At 42.6% G+C, this 11,357-nt stretch overlaps 1 protein-coding gene across 1 annotated transcript; it reads right to left on the bottom strand.

The window, feature by feature from the left end:
* Positions 1-25: 25 nt before the first annotated feature.
* On the bottom strand, positions 26-9,443 carry bace2 (beta-secretase 2). The gene is made up of 9 exons (XM_068318037.1): positions 8,920-9,443; positions 5,962-6,050; positions 5,280-5,496; positions 3,918-4,049; positions 3,676-3,810; positions 2,914-3,015; positions 2,405-2,554; positions 2,150-2,318; positions 26-1,420 (listed from the first exon to the last, which is right to left on the bottom strand). Exons 1-9 carry the CDS (start codon positions 9,205-9,207, stop codon positions 1,179-1,181), a joined length of 1,524 nt encoding a protein of 507 aa, XP_068174138.1. The 5' UTR covers positions 9,208-9,443; the 3' UTR covers positions 26-1,178.
* Between the last annotated feature and the right edge of the window lie 1,914 nt (positions 9,444-11,357).

Raw genomic sequence — 11,357 nt, forward strand, 5'->3', positions numbered from 1 at the left:
TTTGACAAAAAGTAATATTTATTAATTCATACAATGATGATCAACATCTGTGATATGGTCTTAAGTTTACATCACATGTACAGTTTTGGCACAGGAAAATACACATAAATAAACATTCAAAAACTCGTACCTTTGATTGGATTGTTTTGACAGTTCACAAAGTCCGATTTATGCAGCTTCACTCGCATCTCTCAATGTGTCTCATAAGATGATGTCACTGGTGTAAAGAGACTAAATGTACTGCTAACAGCTCAGTCAGATAAGTTAACCCTTTGGTGTCTGATTTAGTGTTTGTATAAAATGTGCAGCGGACAAAATCACCATTCATTTGTGTCTAAAAAGCAGATTTACAGTAACAACAATCACATTCTGAGAGATGTTTATGCAAACAGAGTAAATCTCATCAAATTGTAAAGCAGATTGTTTGATCTTAAGATTTATGTCACACCTTTGGTCAGCAGAAACAAAATGCAAATCAGCTGAGCGGGTCTCAACTGGAATACTGCATAGCAATTTGTATTAGAAGGTATGATGGGGAATGTAAACATGTTGTAAACGAGTGGAGACATCCAATGATATTCTCCCTATTGACAGTGACAGTTTGAGAAGCATGTCGATTCAGCTTCACCCAAAATACTAGTTTGGGTCAGACGTCGGCTTCAAACGGTAAGGAGGCACCTGAAGCACTCCTTCGCCGATCGCAGAGATGAATATAGTCCATAAAAATACGTGTAGGAAGCAGATTATCAACTACAAAGGCACAAAACGGCACAGGTTTTACGTTTATAGTTTGCATGGAAATTACATATGCAGCTTTTAAAACTGTTGAGCGTGTGCTGTTTGCGTCCTGACTGGAAGAAACTCCACCCTTCACCCTCCATATCGTCACACGCCATCACCAATGTGCTGTTCGGTTATTTTGGGATCAAATCTTTCATATTTTGGTTCACACATCTTGGAACACCTCTAGACGCCTGACTGTGACTCCACACCGGAATCGGGTCCATGCTATGATGTGTGTTGACGCGTGTTGATGCGTCTGCGATCTCTGTGTGTAATCCAGACTCATTCAGATGTGAAGAGCCGTGTGTTAATGTGTGGTTCAGGCTCAGCCTCGCTCTCATGTCCGCTTGTGTGGACGGGCTCGAGTCGCCTTCCTCCCGTCTGCGGCCTCTCAGTCACTTGATGCGGTGGCGGACCAATGAGGACTCGTCTGTTATTTCCCCGGAGCGGTTTCTCCGTCTGCACGGCAGGATGAGCAGCAGCAACAGGGCGATGAGGACCAGGGCGCAGAACGCCATTAGGGCGTAGGAGATGATCCACAGCAAAGGCTCCTTCAGCCCGCCGGTGGAGCAGTTAGCCGCCACATCTGCTGCCGTGAAAGGTCCCGCAATCTCCGACAGAGGCACCCCAGCGCTCACTGAGGACAAAGTCAAACACAAAATAAAGAACTCACTTGTGTTTGTGTGACCGATGCTAATGGTAGCTATTATAATTACTGAAGTCACTGTTCATTCAGCCTGATCTAAAAAGGTGCAGTGAGATCAAGTTAGAGATTATTTCACCTGAGAAGAGACGGGATACGTAAATGCTTATTACTGATCTAAGATCTCACATCTGAGCGTTAAGCTGAGTTAACTTTGAGCTTCTAGCAGCTTAAACCGAGCACTATTACTCAGGTGAAGTGATCTGGATAATTCACAGGTGACTGGTTAAAGAGAGTTCAGCGTCTGTCTGGATCTCAACCAGTCAGCTGAGGAATCTGAACTGGAGGCGCTGCTGTCACAAGTCTGGATCCATAATCCTCACCCTACATCTGCTCCAAGAACATTACTTAATACAGAACAAAAGTGATCTTTGTTCGTTAACTAGCGGGAAGCTTTGCCCAAGCTCATATTTACACAGAACTGCAGGAAGGCGCCACTGTTGAAGGTTTAACGTTTGATTTTTAGGCCATAATGAAAGAGACACACTGATTTTCAACCAACAAACCGATCAGTCGAAAGCTAAGAGTTTGCACATTATCATCCTCGTCGATGCTCTAGGATACAGTTTAAAAGAATGTATGAGCCACATCCTATTCATTATGGACAGGATGTATAATATGTGTTTTTCTGTTAGGATGGTAAAGGATTGTGAACACCCTCACCTGCACAGCTGCTGAGCGCGAAGCCCAGTCTCCGCTGGGCGCGATCAAACACCACATAGAAGCCTTCCATGACGGTGGCGCCTATCACCAGGCCGTTAGCCGACGAAGACACTCCGAAACGATAGCAGTCCAGCATGCCGTCGACATCCGCCACTGGCTGGATGTACAGCTGCAAGATGAAAAACAGGATGCAGATGGATGAGAGCCTCTGTTTTGTGTGTCCCAGGGAGGTGGAGGTTCTGTATATCCAGGTACCTGAGGCAGGATGGTGATGCGGAATGACTGGCTGGTGTTTGTGGCCCTTAGATAGATGGATAACTTAGGGAAAAACCTCCAAGGAGTTTCTCCTTTCACCCAGCAAGCAAGCTTGGTGCCATCCCAGAACCCTGAAGAAAAATCCTGGATCTAAAACCCAGCGTGAAAAAACAAACACAACAGTCAAACAGAGGGAGGAAGTCGGGAGCAGGAATCCAGCAGGTTCTCTTTCATTTCCCCACTTGGGATTCATCTGCAAGGTCAAGGGCGCATTATTTGAAAAATTTGCTTCCAGGTTCATATTAACTATGGGTGCCGTTTGTGTACAGCTACAGCATGAAAATTGTGTAAAGACGGGCACACACGTATATCTTTATAGCAGGAAAAATCTTGTGATCCTTCCTATGAAAGCTGCCTCGTCCTTGAACAGCGAGTGTGTCGTCCTCCCCGTGCATCTATGCGCTCTGACAACATGTTTCATCATCATCTGCGGAGAGACTGCAACGTACCAGAGAGCTGCGAGTGATGGCGTCTACCAGCGCATTGAAGACGTTGACAGGAAGACGCAGCAGCGTCGTCCCGCTGTCGACTATAGCTTTATCCATGTTGTACTGAAAGAGAGGGTGAAAAAGAGAGAGTGAAGCGGGACGGCGCTTCTCTCTGTTCAAAAATCTCCTATGGAAGACCTTGAACAAACAAATAAAAAGGAGGAAGTTCTTCCACAGGTGGAATAAAAACATGACATTTCTTTGCGGGACAACCTTTCTGATGCATTTCCAACTTGTAACTGACACAGTCGAACTAATGTCTGTTAAACATCGACATGTTAACGGATATTAATGTTACGCTTTGTGTTTGGAAACTGAAGGATCAAAGTGTAAGGAATAATTCCTTAATGGGGTAAAAAGCTGAGTTAGATGGCTCATGTATGCATTCGGCTGAAGTCACATGGCAGCTGCTAAAAGGCAGCCTTTTGTCTGTGGGTGAAAAGATCTGTGGCAACTCAAAGAAAGGAATGGAGACAGCCATGGAGAAGAGGCGTCTTCACACAGTATGGAAGAGGGGAGGAAGTAAGCAAGATTATCTAACTGCTAACTGCAAAGAAAGCAGAGGGTGAGTCCTGTGTGTGATCAGGATCACATCTGCGCCTGCTAAATGCTAAATTTCCATGGCACCGTGACGACCTTACACCTGCCTATCCTGTTGAAGGATAATCTAACGAATCGAACAGTTAACCCAGGAAATCGGAAATGGTGATGGCTGACATTTACCTCTCTGCAGTCCAGGTCCAGATTCTGGTCGCCGACCTCCAGCTTCAACACCTCTACCTGGTAGTACCACTCCACCATGATAGGAGTGTACCACACTGACCCCCGAAATAAAGCCGGTTCAGCCCCTCCTAAGACCTGAGAAAGACGCAAAAAGACTCACCTTTGGGTTGAACAAGAGTCCAGATGACAAGCAACCCCCTTCATCCCGCCCCCAAGCCCACCACCCCCACAAGATGACTCACAAGACTTCCTCCTGCCAGGTCGAACACGTTGCTTGCTGACAGTCCGGAGCCGCACATCTGGAGGGAGAAGACGTCGGGAATGCCGAGCTGTCGGACCAGAGCGTTGAAGAAAGGCTCCACAGACGAGTCAGGCTGACGGAGAGACGGGAGGCGAGAAATCGTGACCATTTAAGATGTGATATCCCAACATGATATTGTGTCTTCTAACGCAATGAGACAGGAAAACAATGTTCAAAGAAGTTGTAAAGATTTAAAATACTTTTCGGAGTACAGTACATGAATGTTTTTTTCAAGAACCGTCTTTAAAAGGAGTTTGCGTACAAAATGAAAATATTTCTCACATGTGACCTGGCGTGAGCAGGTCCACAGTTTAGCATCCTCCAAAAAAAAAAAAGAAGAAAAAAAAAAGTAAAATGCGATGTTTTATCACATCATGCACACGCATGACCAGCTTGGGGCCTTGGGCGAGTCGACCCGGAACACTCAGGAGACAGAAGCAGTACAGAGTGTCCATTGTGGGGATGTCTGTCCTTTAATAAGTGGCATTTGGTCCTTAAAGGTGCGGCAGCTTGCAAAAACTGAAAGAACTATGGATTGTACATTGATGTTACTCTTACTCCATTAACAGCACAGTTTATCAGTATACAGGAAGTGGGAACTGGGGAGAAGCACGCTAGTTCTGAGCTTTTTAAATCATCAGATCCTCACAGCAATTCAGATTCTCCCTAATTTTGCACAAAAATAATTCCTGACAAATTAAATTTCAAGTTTTGCTGTTTGTTATCTGTAAAGTTATCCTACATCATAACCTGAGACAAATGGAGGTGGTCGAACGAATTGCACAGCAAGCAAAAAAGAGAATGTTGACACGCATGGAGAGTTGCTGATCGACTCACGGCAGTTAGAACAAGTCATATTTTGTATGATTCAGGCTTAAGCTCTCTTCTACTTCGTGCTCTCTACCTGTTTCCGCTTTCAAACAGACTCAGGAAGGCAGAAAGTCTCAGGCGGGTCAATGACATCATCATCCAGGTCACATGGGTTGAATATTGAATGAGGAAACATACACAATGACATAAAAACCTCAAAAACAAAAAAGAAAAAAGGAACTTGTGGATCCTACAACAAAAAGATGGCTTTTTAATTTTAGAATTCCTAAATTGGAAACGGGGAATCAAAGTAATCAAGTAATCAAATAAAAAATCTATTTCAAGCAAGCTTTAATTGCTAAAAAAATAAATCATGAGCATGACCTTTTCTGTTGTCATGTGAAATCTCCATGACTTCACTCTCGTCAGAGACTGATTCTATCAAGAGACATGTTGTTCCCTCTGAGGGTTATAGAGTTTACGAGCGCCTCACCCGTGCCAGCATAGGATAGGCCAGTCCCAGGATGCCCTGCCAGTTAATGCCAGGAAGGAAGAAGCCGTCAGATGACAGGATGGCGGCTATATTGATAGCAATGGTTCCATTTGGGCCTTTTGGTATGGAGACAAAATCAACACCGAGCTCGCCCTCCCAGTTGCCCTGCGTATACTGGACTGTCACTGTCCGGCCCGTGGAGAGGTAGGTGCTGGAGCTGAAAAACGGGACGGAGAAGTGAGAGACGAACACATGAGGCAGGTACAATATCCTGTTATCACCTGAAATGTTCCTGAACTTTTTTTGACCGTACCCTAACATAAACTGCAGACACATACAGTAAACGTGCTTCTAGTGTCAATTTCAGAGTTTGAATTAACCTCCAAAGGTCAATGAGGTGGATGATGGATAATCTGAATGAATCCTCAACTCTTTTTCACTGGTCAAAGCAAATAATCACATTTTTATTTATGTTTAACCCAACGTTCCTTTTCTTAGGATTTCAGTGGGATGAACAACCTCAGATAGCTTCAAGAAGAGAAAAGTTCTTACAAATAATAAAAATAACAACTATGCAGTAAATATAATGTAATTAATTCACCAGAACAGATGATCCATTCAAATTTTAAGTAGCAGATAAACTAACAAACACTTGTTTGCCTTCAATCTGACGTTCACTCACAGTGCTGTGTTGAAGTAGTGAGTAATGAACGGGTGTGGCGCTGCAGCCACGGCAAAGTTACTGCTGCCGGTATCCACCAGGATGTTGAGCTGAAAAACATGAGACGAAGTTTTACAGTAATCTGCTCGAAGACAGCCCTACCCCAACGGAGAGGCAAACGACAACGGGCAGCCGGAGTCCGAAAATACAACCAGGATGAAAACACATGCATTTATAGAGGAAAAAGGTGAAGGAAGAGTAAAGGATGAAGACGTAGAGTAAGGATAGGGATGCCAAAAACCAATTATATCAATTATATTCATTACAGCTTAAACTGCAGATTCATTTAACAATTTAATTAATTCATAATTTATTCTACAAAAATAAAAAAATAAAATTCCTCAAAGACAAAAAAAGAAAGAAAAAAAAGTTAATCAGTTTAACTACAGATGAACTAGATGATTAAATTAATTATATGAGCTCTAAATAACGATTAATTTTGACACGGAAAATAGAAAAACAAAAAATTGGAAGAAATTCAATGAAAAATAATGAGAGGAAAAATAAGATAACACAAAAAAAATAATCTAATCAGCTTCTACAAATTCTTACTATTGATCACATGTTCAGCTTAGACTACAGTATTTAATTTGTTCAAATAGATCAACTTTGATACTTTCTGTGAATATCCCAATTCTGATTTAATGCCTCCAACATTTAGAAAGGCCAGGACAGTTGTTTTCGAACTTTTCATAAGCTAGCCGTTTTGTACAATAACTACAAGACAGAGAAACCAGAGAAGTTCTAAATTTAACACTAAAATGCCTTTGACCTTGGGGTTGGAATTTTGGAAACAGGTGATCACTGCATGTTCAAAGTCAATAACTAGGAATTATATGTTGACCCCCCCCCCCAGTACTGAGTGAGGGTCACACTGATATTCATGCATGTTTTGTATGCATTCATTAACCATCTTTAGCTGCACAGAAAAAAGCAGTTCTACCTTGGAAATTTCCCGTGAACCAAGATTTATCTTATCAGCAGTCGATTTCATCTCTAGATGAGCATCATCAGCAGTCGATCTCATCTCTAGGAACTCAAGAATCATCTCTCATCTATAGTCTGTTGTTGTCTTAAACAAACCAGAACAACAGGAAGTTGTCTCAAAAGAGGCGAGAGAGAAAAAAAGAGAAGGAATTCCAACAATTACATGAAGAAATCAATTTCCTCCACCCTTCAAGCTTCTCAAACTGACACCGTGTCCAACTAGAGCATGTCCATCACATGCATGAGGTCGTTATTCGTTGTTACGGCCTCATTATCTCTTCCTCACTTGTGCCTGGCGGACAGGACACTGGATCTTTGTGGCATCTGAGGGGGGAGCAGGGGCATTTTCCTTTTGCCCCCACATGATATTTCTTGTCACACCATCGTCCCTTGGCTTGGCTACCGCGCCCTAGGCGACTCTGTTCCTCCTGCTACCAAAGTGGACTACAGTGGAGCATTTCAGTGGCTAATTGTCAGGGGCTCCGCGGTGGCAATGTGCATCTGCTACCTGTTTGTACCGATTAGCAGATGTGAGGGTCTCCAGCCGACGCCTCAGCCCGGCGGCGCCGTATGCCACCAGATGCTCATTTGAATAGAGCCTCAGTTAAACACCACGGCCCTGTAATCACACCATCAATGAGGTAGAAAAACATTGAGATATCCTAACAGGATTGAGTTACAGGATGCTCCTGTTCAGTAGAAAACAAGTCTCCAAACTGGTCAGACCTCCAATGCCTGAACTCCAGTCCCACAAAACATACATACTTTTGTCATTACTGCTTGGATTAAATATTTCCAACACTGTGACTCAATCCAGAGAGGTTAATGTTACCTCGGTGTAAAAAGATATCAGGTTTAAGAGCTTCAGTACACAAACCCAGCGTCACCTCGATTCACAGCACTGGCATTGGTGCATTTGAAATAAAACAATAGGAAAATAATGTCAGAACAAACTCAGGAGAAACTTGAGAGAGTTTCCTCCCTCTAGTTTCAACAGAAGTTTTTACACATATTTTGTCTCTTTATGCTGGTTGTAAAACTGGGCAGGACATGTCCCCTGCTAAGAGCTGCAACATTATCCTCCCCCAGGTTGACAAAGGGCAGCAACTTGGCAAGCAGACCCGATAAGCTTCAGTAAAGTTTAAGAAACTGAGCTCTGCCGCTCAGTTATCTGTTTAACTTGAGAAGCCCACCGACAACAGGTTGAGTCACTAATGAGATCATTCACCTTTTGACGCGTCTGCTCACAAAATGGAAAAAGCACAGCCTTAAAACCTTAAAACACCTCAAGCATCATATAGTTTAACAGGATAGTCCCTCTTCTGATGGACTCTCCTGCAAGAATTACATAATCTAGTGACGTTACATAGCACGCATGTGACCGTAAATTATATATGCTCATTTTTGTGCAGTCTAATGGGGGGTGGGGTGGGGGCTCATAATCCCCATCAGCTGCTTGTGATCCTGACAGAAAGCATCATGTGAGTGCATGTGAGTGGACTTTATTCTACCTACACAACCAAATCCTGGAGGGATCAGATCCACCTGGTGGGATTACCCCCCTCCCCCCAGCATGTGGATTAAAACAGATGTTTGTTTGTTTTTGCTTCGTCAGATTAGAGCCAATAAAATGTCAGATCATCTCAGACTGTTGCTGTTCTTGTCACATTAAACACAAGTACAGCCTGGAAGCATATTGGAAAATATCCAAAGATATCACCCCCCCCCCACCCCCCAGGTCACATGATGGGATTTTCACATATAACCCTGAGTGAACTCAGGATTGAAAAGGAATACAGGATATAAAAACACATATGGAAGGTAATGCAAAACTGGGAGACACACACACACACACACACACACACACACACACACACACACACACACACACACACACACACACACACACACACACACACACACACACACTACCTTTTGACCAGGAGTACCAACTAACATCTCGATGTAGTACCCTCTTCCAGAGTCTCCCTGTAAATTGTTCACCATGTCCAGAAAGTTGACGCTCCCGGTGGGATCGGAGGCTAAGGAGAGGCCGTTCCCATCTGACGTTAACGCGACCCGCCGCATGGGAGTCAAATCCGTGGTTACATTGTACTTCCCTGTGTAAATCCGTAATGGTACCGAGAAGTAACAACTGCACACGCCGAAGTATAAACTAAGAGCGAATAGCCATGTCGGGACCGAGGCAGGTCGGGCCATTTCTTTAGAGACAGCAGGTAAAGTGTGGGAAACGGTTCCAGCTCCTTGCTTCCAAAGTTTGCTAACTTTTCAGTTTAACAATCATGGTGACACCGGTTCCCCGCTACTTAGAGAAACGCAAAACAAAAAAGTTGAGCTACGGTGACTGACATGGTTGTTCTAAAAGACAAACACCGAAAATATGTCACTGAAGTCCGGGTAAAACTACTTCACCAAGTTGTTTCGCCTCCATCCACTCCCCTCATTACCATTAAGCTAGCGAAAGAAGAAAATATTGGTTTCCGGTTGAGGTATCTTTCAAAATAATGGGAACCAAACGTATGCTCTTTATTTTCGAAGCTGAAAAGGAGTAGCACTTCACTAAAAGCGCATGAACTGCACGCAGTATTACGGAAAAACAATGTAAATCGCATGAAACGGAAAGAGTGTTCACGTGGTCATTGTATGGCAGTCGATTAACAGGCCCCAACATCCTCAACGTTTTCAAATGCCTTTTATTTTGAAAGCGGGTTATCCGAGCCTCGTCCCTTATTTGCAAATGTTTGACGCCGCTGTTAAAAATTTCACGGGTGACGGAGTTTTACAAACCATGTGAACCACTTCCCCCCCAACTCGAGCTGCCGGACAATCAGAGGACTGTGTCCATTTCAGCCCAGACAATTGTTGAAGATTAAGAAGTGTTTGTTTGTCTGCAAGTTGTCTAGGAAAAGTTGTTAGTGCATTATAATTAAATTTATTCTTTGCAAGGGTGGTTTGGAAGAGTTGATTGCGTTTTTTTCTTTGGGGGGATATTGTGTTTGCTTTTAAAAAAAAAAACTACCAATACCTTAATAAATAAAACTTAAATAACAAAAAAGATTGTATGCAAAATAAAAATATAGATTTTAGAGATTAAATTCTAAATTTGGAGGGGGTAAAAACATACTTATTCCCTACATTGTTATTGATAACACATGATATACACATGATTCTAGATGTTAGGAGGAGGTTATAAGCATCAGTGTTATTAGATGACAGATAAGAGTTAAGGAGATACACCTTTGATTTACATTTTTCTTTCTACATAGCCTTAACAATAAAGTCTGCTGGAGTTTCACATGACAATCTTTCTAATTTCTCTGCAGGTGAGTGCTGTGTCTCCTCCTCCTTTTTTTTCTTCTAAATGCTCAAATTTGATGCCAATTGCCATCACTTTACCCAATAATTACATCTATGTGCATAGTCAAATGCTCCCGTAATTATAATATGTAATTTATGCAAGATTTGAGTGATACTTTCAGGTTTTAAGAGATTTTGGGCAGGAAATACACCCAAAAAAAAGTATTTTCAAACTAACCCACAAGTTTTTGCTCTTTCCATGTTTTACACAGAACAGACTTATTTGCTTCATTGTCAATGCAGAATAGAGGAAGAAGCCAAATCAATGACACAGCCTTTCTCCATGCTCCCAGTTTCACACAGAAAACTAGTGTTTCTGGATTCCTCATTGGTTCCTGTTTACATCATCTCACCTATCTCTCTCTCCGTCTCACTCTTTTGGTCTACCTCTACCTTTGTGTCACATCTAAGTCACCCTGCTGTTGCTACAATGGCCTGAATCATGTGGGGAAAGACTGCAGCCACAGAATATCTGTATTGCTTGTCATGCACCGGGTCTTGTGACCAGTTAAAGCACAATTCCTGTTTCTTCTTCCCTGTGATTCTGAGATCTTTATTCGCCTGGGAGTTTGAAAACTGGGCTAGGCGAGGATTGTGTTGTTTTTTGTCTCTAATAAAACAGTAAAGCCATGAAGTGGGTTTTTCATATGTGTTCTTCTTTCTTTGGGGGCAAGTTTTCTCAGATTTTTCTAGCTCATGATCAGATTTTTGTCCCATACTGAAAAAAACTTTGGGCTCCAGGGTGAATGTGTGTCTTCAAGGTTCAACAGCTGTAGAGATGATAGATAAACAGACAGACAGACAGACAGACAGACAGACAGACAGACAGACAGACAGATGTGCAAACAGACAGACAGACAGATCATCAATCTGCGCTGCAAGCGTTTGTTATTTTAAAGATCAAGCAGACATAAATTGATTAAAAATATAAATTGGAAATGTCATTTTTTCCCCAAATCAATCTCACAATTTAAAGTGTTGCCACCGTTGGA

Source organism: Antennarius striatus, chromosome 6 (assembly GCF_040054535.1).
Source record: "Antennarius striatus isolate MH-2024 chromosome 6, ASM4005453v1, whole genome shotgun sequence".
NCBI classification, from domain to species: domain Eukaryota; kingdom Metazoa; phylum Chordata; class Actinopteri; order Lophiiformes; family Antennariidae; genus Antennarius; species Antennarius striatus.